Below are 18874 nucleotides of genomic sequence, written 5' to 3'. Positions count from 1 at the left end.
CTAAAAAGAAAAAACCTAGTCAAAAGGGGCAGATTCAATTAGCCGCGGGGTTGTCCCCGTGGCTAATTGCCCAGCTGGTCCAATTCAATTGCTGGGGAGTCCCCGAGACCCCGCACACGATTCCCCGCAGTCAGACTGTACCTCACAGCACCTGGTGGTGCAAGGTAAAATTCACGGTTACTCTTTTACTAAGCTATATTTGAAATATATATATCAGCCTAAATACAGCAAAATATCCACTGCGCACTTGTCGAGAACACCAACACTGTAACATACGACTCTGGGGAGCACCACTGACTGACCAATACCAGTACCATTATACTAACAGAGTAGGATAGGAATATTTTTCAATTGTAAAGCTGCATACACACACAACGATTTTGTTACCAACGATTTTATGAACGATTTTCTGTCAGATTATCTGTCAGATTTTGTGTCATTTTTTAAAGTGTAATGAACGATTTTTATGAACTACAAACGATTTTTACATATTCCCTTAATGAAAATCGTTCAGTTGACAAGTCTGACTGAACTACAAACGTGAACGCGCATGAACGATAATCGTTCATCATTTGACTCAGAAAGTGAACGATTTTTTCAAACGATTATCGTTAAACGATATCATTTAAAAAATCGTTGTGTGTGTACGCAGTTTAAGTAATAACTAGGTCAGTTTTAGGGGACAGAGACCAATATTCATATCACACCTTTTTTGACATTCAGGTATCTCTCCTTTTCCTCATTGCGGTCTAGCCAATAATACAGTTTGTTTAATATAGGGATTATTTTAGGCTGCTGGCTGGGCACTTGCAGACCAGGGTTCTGCGGACACACAGATAACACCTCAGCACACAATGTAACTAACTTTGTAGAATTTTTGCATGAGCGGTTTATACCTTACATATGTAAATACAGTGTGGTTGGGTCATCTGCAGAGCATCACACTACCACTTTCTTATTGCAGCTGATGGGCATAACCAGGTATCACCCCTCTTCCTATAGTGACCAGTGGAATGGTTTTATTTACTGCGGAATGTTCTGTGGTCTCTTTCCTTTATGTGTTGTGTCTTTTGCAGCTCCGCATTCTATTTGGTGGTGCAACTACATCTGTCCTATCCTCTCCTTTGATAGTATGGGTACCGTGCTTTGCTTTATTACTCGCTCGGTCAATATTTTCTTTCTCTCTGTGATGCGTCGTCTCTCCGCCCAAAATAAAAATGACGAATATTTTCTATTGTATGTACTTTTGTGTTCTCTATGGCTGCGCTGTAAGTTGCATATATCTTACAATCTATTCCCTGTGTTTGATGCTGCATAACCCTTATGGTGCCTTTATAAATAGACAATAATAATATTATACATTTGCCCATCAATGATGCAGCTACCATCAACACTGAAAATGTCACCAGGCCAATAACACATGCAAAGATGCATCTGTAGGATAAGTAGGGTCACCACCTCTTCCCTATAAAATCTGGACACGTGAATTACACAGGTTCTGGGGCTGGCTGACGTCAAGTCTCCTTTTCACCTGGTTTTAAATCAGCCACAGATCCTGTGTAATTCATGTGCCCCCAAATTAAAAGGGATGACCTGGCAGCCCTACGTGTAACTCCATATCATACACATCTTCTAGAAATAGGTTTATTCAAACTGAGATGCTTTCAGCAGGGAGGGTTAGGGTAGGGAGAGGGGAAGGGTTAGCATACCGAACAACAAATGTCAGTATGTTAAACCCAACGGGATCCCGGCGTCAGGATTATGACAGCCGGGATTCCATACCCATCCCCTCAAAATGTGTAATCTGCAAACATTTGCTGTGTGGTTTTGTTTATATTGTCCTTTACCAAACTCTAGTTCAGGGCTTTAGTTCTACCACTTTTTCACTTGGAATATATTCATGAATCTTACACTTGCTGATTAGCAGGACTTTGGGGAGATATGAGATGTTTTGTCCCCCGCGTCACATAAGACCAGTTTTTACATTCATGGCTCACCATTAAGGAGAGTAGATGGGAAAAATGTGCACCATATAACATTTTATGTAACACTTCTGCCATCAATTAACGAAATATTATAGTTCTGTAAAAATCACACAACACAATTGGGTTTACTAGAGGTTTTCTGTATTGAATATCAACAAAAGTGAAGATGAAACACATCATGGATGTTGGATTGACGTTATCATCATGTAGAAAATTTCCACAGGTATTTCTCGGAAAGCATTTACTGCAAACAGTCACTGTCAGGTAATCAGACGCCTCGCTCAGCATTAAAATGGGATAGAAAATGTCAAAAAATTATTTGTTTTTCAGAACAGTTGCGGAAAAGAACAAAAAATTGTTTATTTTGGGAATACTGTAACCACATCGTACCCCTCTGGTGGGGTCATACGTTCCCGGGCATGTTTTTCACAGTACATCTTTTCCTCCACAAAAAAGTGCCCTTTTTGCTTCAGGTTTATGCCACAGTCGCTGCACACATAGCATTCGGGGTGACGAGGTTTGTCACGAATCTTAACAAAGATGCCCCTGAGAAACAAAGGTTATATTAGTTGACTGTGTGACATAAGACCTTTTAGGAAGATTTTTGGCTGAAGAGGTGCTATGACTGCCCTTCCCGAGCTTTGTGCTTGTGCCCTTTTACATACATTAGTCTCGCACCTAGTAACAAAACATTATCAGTCTTGCATCACTACAGTCACACAATTTGAGCTATATTCTCAGCGGGCTGGAGATGAAAGTTTAAAGCGACACTAACATTCAGTGTACAGCCTGGTGTGCTTTACACTGAATGTTAGTGCTGCTTTTCACTCCAACCCGATGAGAAGCTTGTAACTATAGCCCTTTGATGGGACTAAGGGCCTGATTCAGTACGGATCGCAATTGAGAATCCATAAAGAATGCAGCTGCTAAAATATGCAATACTTGCCAATGCTCAGCCGGCATACAAGACCGCCCACTCATATCCGTCCAATCTCGCCATATCGCATAAACGTCAATACCAATCTCTGCCCACTCGCGCAGCAATTTACAGCAGCCGCAGACACTGCAAGTCTCCTCACACGCAGAGGGCTCTCAAGCCGCGTATGCAATCGCAGTAGCTAATTTATGCACGCCTGTGTTTCTCCAACCACTCCCCTAACACCACCCCCAAACACTGACACCCTGTCCCTCACTCTGCGATGGATGCCTCTGTGCGTCCGTAGTTAGTGTGATCACAGCGCACACGCACTGTCTTATACGCATATGCAATGGTAAAAAATCGCTCAATCTGTGTACATAGTTGCACTTCCAAACGGCACTGAATCAGGCCCTAAGAACTAACTTGTCGGCATAATCGCTAATAGTGTTGGAGCATTGACATTTTGGCTGTGAATAATACAGTAACACAAAGCTCAGTAAGTGCAGTGCTGAAATTGATAATCCCAGATATCTTATCTTATGTTGAAAGACTGAGCAGGAAAATTTTGTTTAGGTTAAGAAGCATTAAAGGGGGAACCCTAGCATTGGATTTACCAATGAGAAAGAAAATTAATAAAAGATCAGTCTGAATGATCAAGAAACAGTATATGAAATGTAGTATACACAAAAATAAAATAGACTTGTATTCTACTCACACAATGCCAGATCCACAGTGATCACAGATTGGCAGTTTCTGTCCACTGCCCACCGAGGCTGCCACTTTATTAGAGGGGGGCCTCACACTACGGAAGCCAGAAGGCTTCTCACCTGAAACAAGTAATAGAAATTAATTATAAATCCATTTAGCACATACAGATTATACATTTCTATATGTGAAATTTAGAAGATGCAAGTAAGATGTATAATGTTAACAGTGCCAAAAATCTTGCATCCATGGGCAATATGTTTCCGTAAAAAAATAAAAACAAAAAATGTATAAAGTAATTTTACAAACTTGGATATCAGTAACCTTAAAATCAACCTAATACTTGCTGCAAAAAGTGCTAAGCCAAACAATAAGTCAGCCTTAATTTAAAGGCTTACTAATAACATTCACTAGTGTGTATGTAACGCTCCCATACCTTGACAGCCGTATGACATTACATTTACTTTTGCTATTTAGCTGAGTAAGCGGTTTTTGAAAAGTTTTGCTTAAGTTAATAATCTTTTCCTGGCCATGGCAGTGGATATCAAATCTTTAGGAGGACAAACTTATTTTTAGTTCCAACTTTAATTCCTTACATAAATCCAAAAAGTCATAGCATGAATATAAACTAACAGGGAGGCCCAAACTGGTGCCAACCTCCAAGTCCAGACTAAAAATAAAAATACATATAACAAGCATTTTCTGATTTTCTAGGCCTTACACCTGCAGTGGGCACCGAATGAAGATCCTACAGCTGTAGAATCAGGAGGGAGAGCAAATATTTGCAAAATGATTATTCAGTCTAACTGGCTACAGGGGAATATTATTAGTAAAGGTAGATAAACTGCAGACTGCAGGTCATGTTAGTGCCTGATAAACATATGAGGCGAATGGCTAGATTGCCGGCTTGCAAGCCTCATAGTGAGATGTTGTGGCAGAAAAAAATCCCATGTGGTATAAACAGAGTTGTGAGATCCTTATTATTCACATTTCTAAGCATATTTGGCTTTGATGCAGCGGGTGATTTATTTGTAACACCTCCCAGCATCCAACCTTAGCTATAGGGTAACCAGTTAAGCATCTAGTTTTCTAAATCCTTAGAGTTTTGTAGATAAGCCAGCAGACCACGTCTGGAATCCAGCATATTCCACCTATTTCTTAGTCTTCTGCATCTGGTCTCAATGCTACATAATTCTGAAGGGCAACAGGCCAGGAATGCCATTGGCTGCTTAGTAGGCAGCTCCCATAACCATGGAAAACCTCTTCATGACACATAACTTACCATCTCTCTATGGGACCTGTGAATATTACACCATCATCTAATGGGAGCAAAGCTGTGTGAGCTACCCCAGTAGTGGCAGAATCAATCTTCGGTGGCATATACCATGCTCTTATCACTTATGTTATGATCTTAACCAGGGGAAATATTTGGAGATCCTTGGCAAAGGTTTGATCCAGGGTAGCCAAAAGGACCTTATTCTCTCCTGAGGACAGGAGGAGTGACCCCATTTGTACAATACTCAATGTAAGGGGTATGGAACCTGCTAATAACCATGTAAAACTGGGAGATTTCCATAGAGTTTTTCAACAGCTTTGCATACCGGAGGTTTTGCAAACAAAAAGGGTATAAAGGGCAAAAGGAAATTTTAAGCTTATTTAAGATCCTGAAACTTTTACATACATATATTAATGTTATTAGAAGCTCTTTTATTTAAGGCTGCATGTATAGTAAGTGCTTGTCCTTTAAGCTTGCTTTGTTTAGGAAGAAACTTAAAACAGATGTGTGCCAGGTCCCTGCAATATCAGCATGTACAATGACTGGGCCATCTGCCCTTCATAATAAGAGAACATGCAACTGAGCGCAGGAATAGAGCGTGTAGTGACAGGAGTGAGCAGCATTCATACCAATGTGACTTGTAGCAACTGAACTACTAAACATGCTCTACCTGGATCTCTAAAATGTCCAGCTGTAGGACCTGTGAATAAATGTTCTGTGCCCTCAAAATCTGGCAAAGGGGGAGAGAATTCTTCATTATTTAAACCATTAAGTTTAAACTTAAGATACATCTCACACTGAGAAATTAATTTTGTAACATATATCGTTATAATATATGTATCACATATAAACCGCGATTCAATTCAAAGCGATGCTGAATAGCCCCAGGAGGGAGCACCCTGAGCTATTCTGTTCAGTGCGCTTTTAAATTAGAGAATGCCGGTTCTCGCGATTTAACCTGGGTGTTTAATCGCAAGAACCAGCGATCTCCGAATAAAGTGCCGGCCGTGAGGCTGTTAGCGCTAAGTCAGCAAACAGTCTGGTTTCTCCTCATACCCTCAGGGGGGTGCGTGAAGAAACCCTTTAGTCGGACCAAACATCACGCTGAATTGAATAGCTCCAGGAGCTCCCTCCCTGGGCTAACCAGCATCGCTTTGAATTGAAAGTGGAGTAGTTGACCAAAGCAACCAATCAGCTTCTCGCTCTCTCTCTCCAGGCTTGATACATCGCCCCATAATTGTGGCACTAAGGGTCTTCACATATGATACAATAGCACAATCTGTGTGTTTTCCAGCATTTAAGTTTAATACAAACTTTCCCTAAACTGAAACATTGGAAAAGATACAGGATGTGCTGTTGTGTCTTATGTGAAGACCCTGAGTGCCAGACATATTACAGGTTCTATGAAGAGTTTTGTGTGAGAAAGGAACCTGGACAGAGTACGAGTAACTGCATACGTGGAGTGCCGACTCTTTCATTGTTACTAAATACATAAATAAATGTAGATGTACATGACATAGAAGATATATGACAAAGTAGGAATGAGAATTGTCATTTACTCTTCCTAAGTTGTCTGGCTATGACCTGAAGAATGGGTCATTGGGGCTTTCCAGCAGTGCATACATTAAAGGTCTCAAATTAATGCTGTCACAATTATGCAGGTCTGGTGGCTCACTGAGATTTCGCTCAGGTTCTCCTTATGTGAGTCCATGCAATTTAGCTCTATACATATAGTACAACAGGTTGGGTACAGAATGTCAGCGCTCGAGATCCCAGCGGTAAGAATCCAGACACCGGCATCCCAACAGGGTTAGGATATTGACAACTGTTGGTCAATATCTTAACCCTACCCCTAACCCTCCCCCTGGTGCCTAACCCTAGACCTAACTTTAACCCTCTCCCTACCCCAATACTTACCGTCGGGATGCCGAAGGTTGTGATGCCGGCGCCGGGATTCTGACAGGTGACTATATTCTGCCGCCGGCATCCTAAGCACCTACATCCTGACTGTCGGGATTACAACTAGATCCCCATTCAACAGCCTGACTAAATGGGACACAAATCTGGAAGGCAACTTAAAGAGGTCAAAAGGATTTCAATTTGCTGCACATGTACTCTTGAAACTTTTGCTTTTTTTATTTTATTTTCCTTCTGAACAGATTGTACTGAATATGTCCATTATGCACTGTCACCCCTATGCAGCAGGCTGTCTTTACAGTAGGAATGTGCTTTTCTAACTAAGGGCAGCCATACTTTGTGCAAATATAGGCCCGATCAGCCCACTATTGCACAGCGTATGGCCACGACCAAGCAGCAATTATTGCTCTGTCGGGCATGAGAAATCTTCCAGTGATGCCCTAAAGATGTTATAATTGCTGCTTTAATCTGACCGCGGATATACTCACCATCAGACAGTCTGTCAGGTAATTGGTCTGACTGAGTATGGCAACGTCAGATAAGTGGTCTGTCTGTCTGATGGCGAGTTTTATCTCAAGGTGTATGGCCAGCATAAACAAGCAAACAGAGTGACTGACATCATGGCAGACTTCCTTTGTACAAATATATGGCTTGGTAGATTCCTTAAAAAACAGGATGAAGTGTAAGTTAGAGCAATTTTCTGTTGGAAAAAACCTTTTAACTCTTACTTAGCAGTACAGACAATCGGACACTCCCATCTCAGTCCTACAAAACATTCTAAAGCTAATTCCAGTAGATAAAGAGGATATGTGGAGCATTGGCCGATTTAATGTTTATTCCACTTAGTATGCTCCTAAGAAGAAATCCACAAAACATGCGCTGTTGGTGAACGATGGATACATGTTTGTGATCACTGGTCTAAAGTCATTTCAATCTGAAACCTATATGTACAGTGCATCCGGAAAGTATTCACAGCGCTTCACTTTTTCCACATTTTGTTATGTTACAGCCTTATTCCAAAATGGAATACATTCATTTTGCTAATTTAATATATATAAAAATAAATAAAGAAATCACATGTACATAAGTATTCACAGCCTTTACTCAATGCTTTGTTGATGCACCTTTGGCAGCAATTACAGCCTCAAGTCTTTTTGAATATGATGCCACAAGCTTGGCACACCTATCTTTGGACAGTTTCACAATTCCTCTTTACAGGATGGGAAGCGTCGGTGCACAGCCAGACATTTTCAGATCTCTCCAGAGAAGTTCAAAGGATTCAAGCCTGGGCTCTGGCTGGGCCACTCAAGGACATTCACAGAGTTATCCTGAAGCCACTCCTTTGAAATCTTGCCTGTGTGCTTAGGGTCGTTGTCCTGCTGAAAGATGAACTGTCATCCCAGTCTGGGGTCAAGAGCACTCTGGAGCAGGTTTTTATCCAGGATGTCTCTGTACATTACTGCATTCATCTTTCCCTCTATCCTGACTAGTCTCCCAGTTCCTGCCACTGAAAAACATCCCCACAGCATGATGCTGCCACCACCATGCTTCACTGTAGGGATGGTATTGGTCTGGTGATGAGCAGTGCCTGGTTTCCTCCAAACATAACGCCTGGCATTCACGCCAAAGAGTTCAATATTTGGCTCATCAGACCAGAGAATATTGTTTCTTATGGTTTGAGAGTCCTTCAGGTGCATTTTGGCAAACTTCAGGTGGGCTGCCATGTGCTTTTTGATAAGGAGTGGCTTATGTCTGGCCACTCTACCATACATGCCTGATTGGTGGATTGCTGCAGAGATGGTTGTCCTTCTGGAAGGTTCTCCTCTCTCCACAGAGGAATGCTGTAGCTCTGACAGAGTGACAATCAGGTTCTTGGTTACCTCCCTGACTAGGGCCCTTCTCCCCCGATTGCTCAGTTTAGACGGCCGGCCAACTCTAGAAAGAGTCCTGGTGGTTCCGAACTTCTTCCATTTATGGATGATGGAGACCACTGTGCTCATTGGGACCTTCAAAGTAGCAGATATTTTTCTGTACCCTTACCCAGATTTGTGCCTCGAGACAATCCTGTCTCGGAGGTCTACAGACAATTCCTTGGACTTCATGCTTGGTTTGTGCTCTGACATGCACTATCAAGTGTGGAACCATATATAGACAGGTGTATGCCTTTCAAAATCATGTCCAATCAACTGAATTTACCACAGGTGGACTCCAATTAAACTGTAGGAACATTTCAAGGATGATCAGTGGAAACAGGATGCACCCGAGCTAAATTTTGAGCTTCATGGCAAAGGCTGTGAATACTTATGTACATGTGATTTCTTAGTTTTTTTGTTGTTTATTTTTATTAAATTTGCAAAAATCTCAAAAAAACTATACACGTTGTCATTATGGGGTATTGTGTGTAGAATTTTGAGGATAAAAATGAATTTATTCCATTTTGGAATAAGGCTGTAACATAAGAAAAAGTGAAGCGCTGTGAATACTTTCCAGATGTACTGTAAAATTCAGCCACCAGTGATATATTATTATCCTTGTCATTAGTTAGAAAAACCATAAATATATTTTATTACACCATTGTGCATTTAAAACATACTTTTTCATTTAACTAGTTCAACACAGGTGACTGCAATCAGAAATTGGAAAGTTCAGGAGCATAACATTTTATACCTGATGGAGGCAGTCATGTTAAAGGGTTGAAAGGTCTGGGATGAAATTAGTCAAGAGATGATGTCAAGAAGAACTGAATACATAGATATGTTTAATGGGCCCCAAACTGCCCATTGCCAGTTCATATCTTTTTTTCCAGTTTTTCTTTGGTGTAGAACCACAATTATGACAATTTTGTCAGATATTCTATTGAGGTGTGCTGAATGCTTGTAACTAAAGCTGGGTACACACCAATATGATGATATTTTGTACGATATATCATCCCAACACAGATTGGAACAATATATTGTACACATCATATACTTTGTACACCAGATCAGTCGTTCCTGGCCATCATTCATTGAATCGCTGCATTGGATGTGCTGTACATCCAATGGGACGATTCAATCAATGACGTGGTTTAGTTACACGCAGCGTACGCCGGATCGTGCAGTGTATACGGTGCGTGTGTATGTTTTCGGAAGTCACAGCTTTGCACGATGGAAATAATATAGTACATTAGTGAAATTTGTTTTTCAGTACTGATGTGATGTGAACTAAGTATATGCAGTCTGCTATTACAGGTTGAGTCTCCCATATCCAAATATTCCGAAATACGGAATATTTTTAGCATGACTGAGATAGTGAAATCTTTGATTTTTGATGGTTCAATGTACACAAAAACTTTGTTTACGGCACAAAATTATAAAAAATAAAGTATAAGATGACCTATAGGCTGTGTGTATAAGGTGTATATGAAACATAAATGAATATCATGTATGTATACAAACTTTGTTTGAGCCACAAAATTAATGAAAGTATTGTATAAAATTACCTTCAGGCTGTGTGTATAAGGTGTATATGAATCATAAATGCATTCTGTGTTTAGATTTGGGCCCTATTCCTAAGACATTTCAATATGGTATACAAATATTCCAAAATACGGCATATTCCAATATCCAAAATACCCTTGGTCCCAAGCATTTTTTATATGGGAGACTCAACCTGTAGTATAAACAGTCTAATCTAATGAGAAGAGTAGAATATACAATAACAATTGTATCGCATGACCCAACACATAAATCACAAATAAACCAGACTGTTTACTTTCTAGTTTATTCTTCTTTTGTGTTGTCATATAGATCATTATAGTAATATTCTTCACTGGCTCCTCCTACTTCTTAAAATCAATGTAATCCCTTCCTGCCCATATCCTCTTGTAAATGTGGCTACTGTATGGCGTTTAATATCATGATAGGAATTTAAAAAGTTCTTATTGGGGAATAATCACGTTAAAACAAAAATAAAAACAAGCTGCCTTTTCTAATTTAATGTAGTTATAATTACTTCTTATAATAACACACAAGTGATGCTAAAATATGTTTAGACCTCTGTAAAGAAATGCATTGTGATGTCATTACCTATGTGTATTGCATAAAATGTGTGTATGATAAGGAATACTGTAAAATTATCTATATTAGAAATCACCTTAGATACATTGACCTGTATGAAAGCAGTCATCTAAAAGCCTTGTGTTTTTTATAGCCCCATACCTCCTTGGTGTCATGTAGTCGAATGCAGTGCATGTATTATCCCATATATAATCCATTTTCCTACTGTCCTCTCTGGAAGTGTCTATTAGTTGGTTTTTAACACAAGGTGCAGTGTTGGGCAAAACAATTATGGTAATATAAACAAATTTTTTTTTATGGAATTCAAATAAACTGTTCTTCTTGACCTAACTGTGGATCTCCGAGAGCAGATATGTATCGATGCCTTTGGAGTTGTCCCTACATAAAACATTTTTTGGGTCCAGGTCTGGAGGTTTACCCCTGATTTTCTTGTGAGTTCCTTCTCCCTGACACTGGCTTGGACCATCTTTGGTACGCCTCCATCAAGCAATCTCTGCGACTGTACGAAAAAGTGTTCTTCAGACCTTCTATGTCCATAATTTCGTCAGAAACTGTATCATATCTTTCAGGTGGACTGGGTTGAGGCTTTTTTGCAAAAAGGCTCCAGCACACACAGGTTTTTACTCACATGGGAAAGTTTTATTTCTGTATTTCTCCTTCTCAAAGATTAATGGTGCGTACACACTTGCTGATAATCGCTCATGAAGCAAATAGCGTAGTGTGTATGCCCCTTAACTCATCCTTTGTTTTAGAAACACTCTTTGGTTTGAGACTAAATATATTATAATGACCCTCTGATCCTTTTGTGATGCGTTTTTATTGTATTTATTATGATCTGTAATATATAGACCCCTCATCTTTATCTACTGTAACACTCCCCTTATTTACCTATTTTTTGTGTGTGTTTATATATATATATATATATATTTTTTTTTTTTTTTTTATTATTATTTTTTTTTTTCTATTATTATTTTTTTTTGGGGGGGGGGCTTTCGGAGTGCCTTCTTAACTGGCAGTGTGTACATGTATGTATGTATGTATGTATGTATGTGTGTTTATATACTGTTCTATATCTGCACAAACAATTTAGAAAGATCTATATTTTAAAAGACACAAATTATACGGATATTGAGATTTCGGCAATCTAGTGGCTACTTACCTGTCTCATCAGTCTCTAAAATTTCTTGCAGTACTAAGAAAGATGCAGACTGTCTTGGGGGCTCGTCCGATTCTTGATTCTCCTGCAGCATCTTGTAAACCTCAGAATCTGTGTCAACATGTCTAGTATTTGTCGGCTGTGGTCTTTCTGCACTGTATATAATAAAAGAACAAACATAAGTCTATCAATGTACACCTTGATCAGCTTACGTCAAAGTTGATACGGAGAGTACTGCAAGGTGACCAAACTGTAGATATCTTGCTCACTTGCAGAAAATAAAATCCATCATCTCTCTAAATAGTCTTCTTACTTACCGATAACACATAGATACTGATTGTCCTAGATGGTTTTTGTACAAACATTTTTCTGGGTCATATTCTTGAATGTTCTGTATTTTTTTTATTACAATCACAACAAGATGATGAGTTATTTTAAGGAAGGAAGTTTGTAACTGGACAAACCATTTTGTGCTGCAGCACAAAGTATTCTAGATGGATTTACTCTAAATGAGGTCCTATATATATATATATATATATATATATATATATATATATATATATACACATACACACACACACACACACACATACATACATATATCTATATGTACACACACACACACATATATATATTTAACTCCACGCAAGAAAATGGAAGTGCATTAGTTATGACCATTTTACTTGTCACAGAAAAAGTTGGTCACTGAGGTGTTAAAATGGTTTTCCATGAGACGGCCTTCATTTATTGGCTTGTGTTCTACTAACTATATGGTTTTACCCTTAATGGTTTCCTTTTGTATTATTTAGCCATGTATGCTATTCATGTATTCATTTAATCAGGCAGAGATGTTTATTTGTTTATCCCTAGGACAATATAAAGTAGCTGCCTGGACATAACAATATCCTATGTCATATCCTAGGGCAATGAAAGTACACAATTCAGCCTGATTATAAAAAAAATAAAAAAAAAGACACAGCTAAATATCACAGAAGGGACAAACAGATAAAGCAATGTAGTTAAGTAAAGGTTGCCAGAGTGCATGTACAATGCAATATATAGAGGTCAACAAAAATATAAAACTGTGATAACATGCAGTAAGATGACTGTTGAGCACCCAGATAGCAATACAGCTAAATTACCGTTGGCGTGTCCTATATTTTTATCCACAGTCAGTGAATCAGACTGGCCAAGAGATCACTTAACATTAAAAAAAGAGGGAGCTGCAAAAAAAGTTTACCCTGAGATTATATATGTATACCCTGGAACTAAAATATACATATATTATAATAAATAAGTATAAATAATATCAAATGGCTCATGATGCTTAATTTTTGTGTCCCATTTTCATACATTTATATAAATGATATCCCCACTAAACCTGTAGAAGTTAATCTGAACTTTTGTAAAAAAATCAATTTCCAGTGGCAAAAAATTAGGACTCTCTTGAAAGTCTGCAAATATAGTGGCCCTGTTTCAACATTTGTAAAGGTGACAAACCCAATTTGACTGCAGTAGTTTATGCTCCATTGCATTAGATGATATTAGTAGATCTTCTTACTTGATGTCTACAAGCTTAAAAAAATTATCTATCATAATAGTGAACTTCACTACAATTCATCAGGCTGCTATTGTGGCATTAGGGTCACCAAATACCTATATGAAAACTTAACATTGCCAAGGAACTTTGTCCCAGAATGAGCTGGAACTTTAAATGATGGGATATCCAGACCAGACAATACAAGGTTATAAGCCATGAGTGACATCCACCGTAAACAATTTGGCTGGACTGGAGGCTAGACTGGTGTTCCACAAGCCATATCACACAGGTATCCCAACCAATTTTCCTTAAGAACAAATACTTTCTAAATCCAGAAGTCACATCATTTAAAAATAAACAGACATGCCATAAACCTAATCCAACAAATCTGACCATCCTGACAACACACCCAATTTAATGTCGTCACAATTACGTTGCGATGAGGGTATGCGTTTGGCATCCCAGTGGTCTGGATGCCGATGCTTACCTTACCGGCGCCCGAATACCAACACCGGTCAGAATCCAGACGCCGGCATCACGACCGCTGGGATGCCGAAGGTAAGTAGCGAGGTGGTAGAGGGTTAGGTTTAGGGGGCAGGAAGCTAGGATGTAGGCACTAGGGGGGAGGTTAGGTTAAGGCACCAGGGAGGGAGGGTTAGAGTAGGGAGAGGGGAGGGTTAGCATACCGACCACCAAGTCTCGATATGTTAACCCTATCGGGATCCAGTGGTCGGGATTCTGATCGCCTGGGTCCTGCCTGTCGTTATTGCATACCGATTCCGCAATGAGCTATGGCTCTTTTCAGCTATGAAAAAGGTATTTTTGTCAAAATCAGGGCTTAGGGTATGTACATGCAGGCAAATGCTGGCCAAAAAAGTACCTGGCAGATTCACAAATTGGTCACACGCTTCAGTGGTCCCTTATAGAATGATTGAATCGACTATGGGGCCTATTTATTGATGTCTGCATTTTTTGCACATTCATTTACAATGATTATTGCCGCTATCCTCAGCAAGAATAGATTACTATGGCAACTTAGCATTGAAGTCATGCTGGGGGCCCAGCCTCGGCCTGGCCCCTCCAGCAATCAGTACCAGCTCCCCCCACTCTGTGCCCCTGATGCTGCCTAAAGATTGGTAGCATAAATTGGGTAAAGGCTACCAAATATGTACATGTTATACAACGTATGATGGTATTGTAGGGCCTAGAATCAAAGTTGTTGTTTTTTTCCTTTTTAATTGTTAAATCCTTTTTGGATTCCCCATTGAACTATGTATAGCTCTCATTTTGAGCACTATGCACATCTATCCAGTAACCAGGAAATGTAAGTTCTTGTTCACATCACTAGAATATCCTACGGTCCTTCATAAACATGTTCCATGTTAGTGGTTGTGCTCTGTAGCGCACGGCTGCAATACTGAGAGGGCTCATATTTATATCCACTCAATGTGGCTGAGGAAAGGATAACACTATGCTCAAAAATTTGTCCTTCATATATAATCTGCAATGTACAGAGGAGTCAGCCATTTTGTGTACTGAACCAATATCGTTGGTTTCTATTCAATGTATAGGCTGCAGTCCCATGAATCTTACTTCAGCCCACAAAATGGCTGCCTGTACTGAGTTTATGTGACAGGTGATCTTAAGATTCCTTTTCATTTCTAAGATCAATATAAAAAAACAGGCCTGGGTCTTCCGAACTCATTTTGCATCTACCTCATTTTGTCTCCTCGATGCCGACCCGTAAAGATGGGTGGGATCCAACTCCATTTGAATCAATGTGTCTCTCTCAAACGCCACCTAGACATTTAATATCCATTTCGTGTCAATCCTGTCTAGAGGGCCTCACCGATACTTTCCCTGCTTATGTTGCTGCATGGCATAGGGACCTGAACAGGGAGTTGACGGAGGATCAATGGTCTCAGATATTTAGTTATACTTTTGCCAGCTCTTCCTCAATGCAGGTATTTGAGACGCAATACAAAATTTTGTCTCTATTGTATAGAGGTCCAACTATTCTCCGCCAAATGTTTCCAGATCTCTCTGATCTCTGCTGGAGGTGCGGTCGGGAACCGGGCACTCCACTGCATATCTGGTGGGATTGTTCAGTCTTGGCTGGCTTCTGGCGGAGTATCCGTGAGATCTTGGAGAAGATCACTGACCACCCGCTCCCCAACACGCCTGAGTTTTGGCTGTTTAGCTTAATGCAGTGTTGGCTAACCTTGACACTACAGCTGTTGTGGAACTATATATCCCAGCATGCCCTGCCACAGTTTTAGCATGCCCTAATAGCAAAACTGTAGCAGTGCATGCTGGGTTATGTAGTTCTATAACAGCTGGAGTGTCAAGGTTAGCCAACACTGGCTTAATGGATATGTCCATTTCTCAGTATAAGAAATCATTACTCCAGCATTTAATGAATGTGGCATGAGCAACTATTCCATGTTTCTGGAGGTCTCCTGTGTAACCTCCTATCTCCAGGTGGTTCCAGAGAATTCACACAATATGGTGCCCACCATAAACAAACTGAGAAAATTATTGGGATGTACTTAAAAATTATCCTGTTTTAGGTGAAGTACTACCCATAAAACCAGTTTATATATATAGAAGAGCTCCATCCCTTAAGGATAAATTAGTTAGGAGTGTCTTGCCCGAAACAAACCAATCCAGCGAAAGGAGTAAAGGCTTTCATAGATGTGGTAGCTGCTTGATGTGTAGAACCACCGCATCAACTAATATGAATAATAAAAAGATTACTGAGTTTACAGTAAATGGCACCACATATAAAATAAAGGATTTCATCACATGCCATTCAAGATATGTTGTATATCTTTTAGAATGCACATGCGGTTTGTTCTATGTTGGTAGGACCACCAGGAACTTTAAATTGAGAATGTCCGAACACATCTATAATATTCGGAAGGGTTTAAATACACATTCCTTCTCGGACCATTTCTTAAAAATTCATAATAAAAATGAAAATCATATAAAAAATTTTTGGGGTATCCAAGTAATTAAACCACATTGGCGGTCAAAGGATATGGAAAAACGTTTGGCCACCAGCGAAATTAGGTGGATTTTTAATTTGGATACACTTTCGCCTAAAGGCTTAAACCTTGATTTTGAATTGAAATGGTTTTTAGATTAATTTTATATATTTCAATGTTTTTAACGTTTTTTAATATTTTCTCATTTTATTAATTATTATATTTCTGTTTTATCTATTTATTATTCCTCTACTGCTGGGAGCGGTGTATAATTGTGTTCCACTGAGGGAGGGATGGACCCTGCCGGAATACTAAGTACGGCATAGCTTTGTAATCAGTGGAACACACCTACATGGATACTTCAAGTTCGCTGAAAAACCCTGCAAAGATGGCCGCGATTGGAGCCTGGTATTCACCCCCTAGCATTTCTTTGGTGCAGCAACAGAGAGAAAAAATATCGCGCTGTGGAACGCATATAACTTCCGCTTTTCCAGGAAGTTGTAATAGATGGAACGCAAGCAGCTTCCTGTTAAGAACGGAAGTGACGTCATCGTGATGTTTGCCGCAAAAAAAGCGGGAATTGGAGGACCAATAAGAAATTATTGCAGAGGATAAATAGGATCTGACTTTTAATCACAAACTACCTTTGCCTGAGGAAGGATCCTGAGAGGTCCGAAACGCGTTGCAGGAGGTGCAAGTTTGTGAATCAGGAGGAACGTCTTGTGGGATCCTGTTGCCATTTGGACTACTATAAAGTTTTCTGCCTTGGTACCGAGCTAACTTTGGCCCGGGACCCTTTGCTAATTTTTAGCATTAATCCACCGCAGCATCTCCACTTGGTGAGATTTTAACATCTTGGATCCCGATTCCTTCTTTATATCTATGTTATGAATGTTCTTGTTTTTAATCTATTTTTGTCTGAATAAATGATATCATTTTATTGGATGGGTATTTTATGCATATTTCCCTTCCTAATTTAAGGAATTACATGCAATTAGCGCTATCCAAGACACATTTTTCTGTTTTGTTGTACCCTTTTGAAGTTGGTATTACTTCATCTTCTGTGTGGTTGGGAGCTGCAGAATTGTATTTCTTGCGCAATCTGAGGGTTACTCACCTCTGAAACTTTCCAGAGAATTGACCATTACATGACTATGGAAGACCTTTCCTCTTCCTCGTAATTGATTTCCTCTGCCTGTACGGCCACCTGGTTTGATTGGCTGGAGTTTAAGGGGTCCTCAGAATATAATATCCCCACCACCTCTCCCTCTCCTGTTTTACTTTCATAGATATGGTGACAATCTCATTCCCCCCCTCCCCTCCCCCCTTTTCTTTTTCTTTATTTTTTCTTTTATAGAATTATTTATCTTACTTTGTATTTTTGTATTGTGTGTATTTGAAACAGGCTGGTTACTGTGTTATTTACTTAATCTCTATGTATCAACATTTTATTTTGTTGACTATGTTTACTATGATGGTATATTGTATACACCTTTTTCAGTGTTTGTTACTGATTCTGTTTTCAATAAAGATAGATTGCATTAAAAAAAAAAAAAAAAAAAAAAACAGTCCTGAAAACATGCATGCAAAACACAACCATATTGTGAACAAATAGAAAAATATTTCTATAATATCCAACACATTTATAGACATTGTATAATAGTACATTTGTGACACAGTGAATTCAGAATTATTAGGAGTGTGCTATTAACATAGCAGACAAAAAAGTGAGAAGAAAAATATTGTAAGGTGTTATGGTGACTTGCAAAATTCATAGGAAAGCGGTGCCACTCTACAACACACATACATTATGCCAGGTACTTGTGCGCACGTGCAATGTTACCTGGAATAAGATGGGTTAATGGAAGAGATCTGCCCCTGCAATGTATCCATAATGTTTTCCTGGGAATAGAGCTGTAATGGGGAGTTAAACTGGACATGCGTAACTCTGAGGCCAGGAATATCCACCTCCACTGGGCTGTTGGGACAGATCTGTGCAGCTTGTTTTAACTCTTCAGGTACCACTCGCACTTGAGATGGGATTGAGGAGGTGCTGTGCCTCCTTTGCAAAGTGCTGCGGGAAGTACTTGACTGAAGAGGGTAATAGACAGAAGCCAGAGGAGCCTTAAACATGGCAGAGGGCGATAGGGGGCTAGAAACCAGTTTGAAGTTCAAGATCAAAAGTCAGAGAGACGTTTACGACAGATCAGCAACAAAAGGAAGGAAAAGTTGAATTAATAATAAGTAAACAGTGGTGGGTAGCAATCACATTCCTAAATCTGTATTAATATATAAATACTACAATTCTGTCAAAGATTATGCATCTAACAA

General features: G+C 39.5%; 1 protein-coding gene across 2 annotated transcripts in view; it reads right to left on the bottom strand.

The window, feature by feature from the left end:
* Positions 1-2109: 2109 nt before the first annotated feature.
* Positions 2110-18874, bottom strand: part of PDLIM1 (PDZ and LIM domain 1) — a 92756-nt gene continuing 75991 nt past the window's right edge. Inside the window, exons 5-8 of one of the 2 annotated variants that reach the window (XM_088476011.1) lie at positions 18387-18695; positions 12020-12171; positions 3620-3731; positions 2110-2531 (exon numbers count right to left, since the gene is read on the bottom strand). In XM_088476011.1, the coding sequence (XP_088332137.1) occupies positions 2345-2531; positions 3620-3731; positions 12020-12171; positions 18387-18695 (760 nt within the window). In that variant the 3' untranslated portion in view covers positions 2110-2344. The remainder of the gene's footprint in view (positions 2532-3619; positions 3732-12019; positions 12172-18386; positions 18696-18874) is intronic. The other variant, XM_088476004.1, reaches the window with a different exon arrangement.

The sequence above is a fragment of the Taudactylus pleione genome, unplaced genomic scaffold (genome assembly GCF_031769625.1).
Source record: "Taudactylus pleione unplaced genomic scaffold, aTauple2 ptg000016l, whole genome shotgun sequence".
NCBI lineage: Eukaryota > Metazoa > Chordata > Amphibia > Anura > Myobatrachidae > Taudactylus > Taudactylus pleione.
Note: the sequence above shows the minus strand (reverse complement) of the source record. Positions and strands in the feature narration are given on the sequence as shown.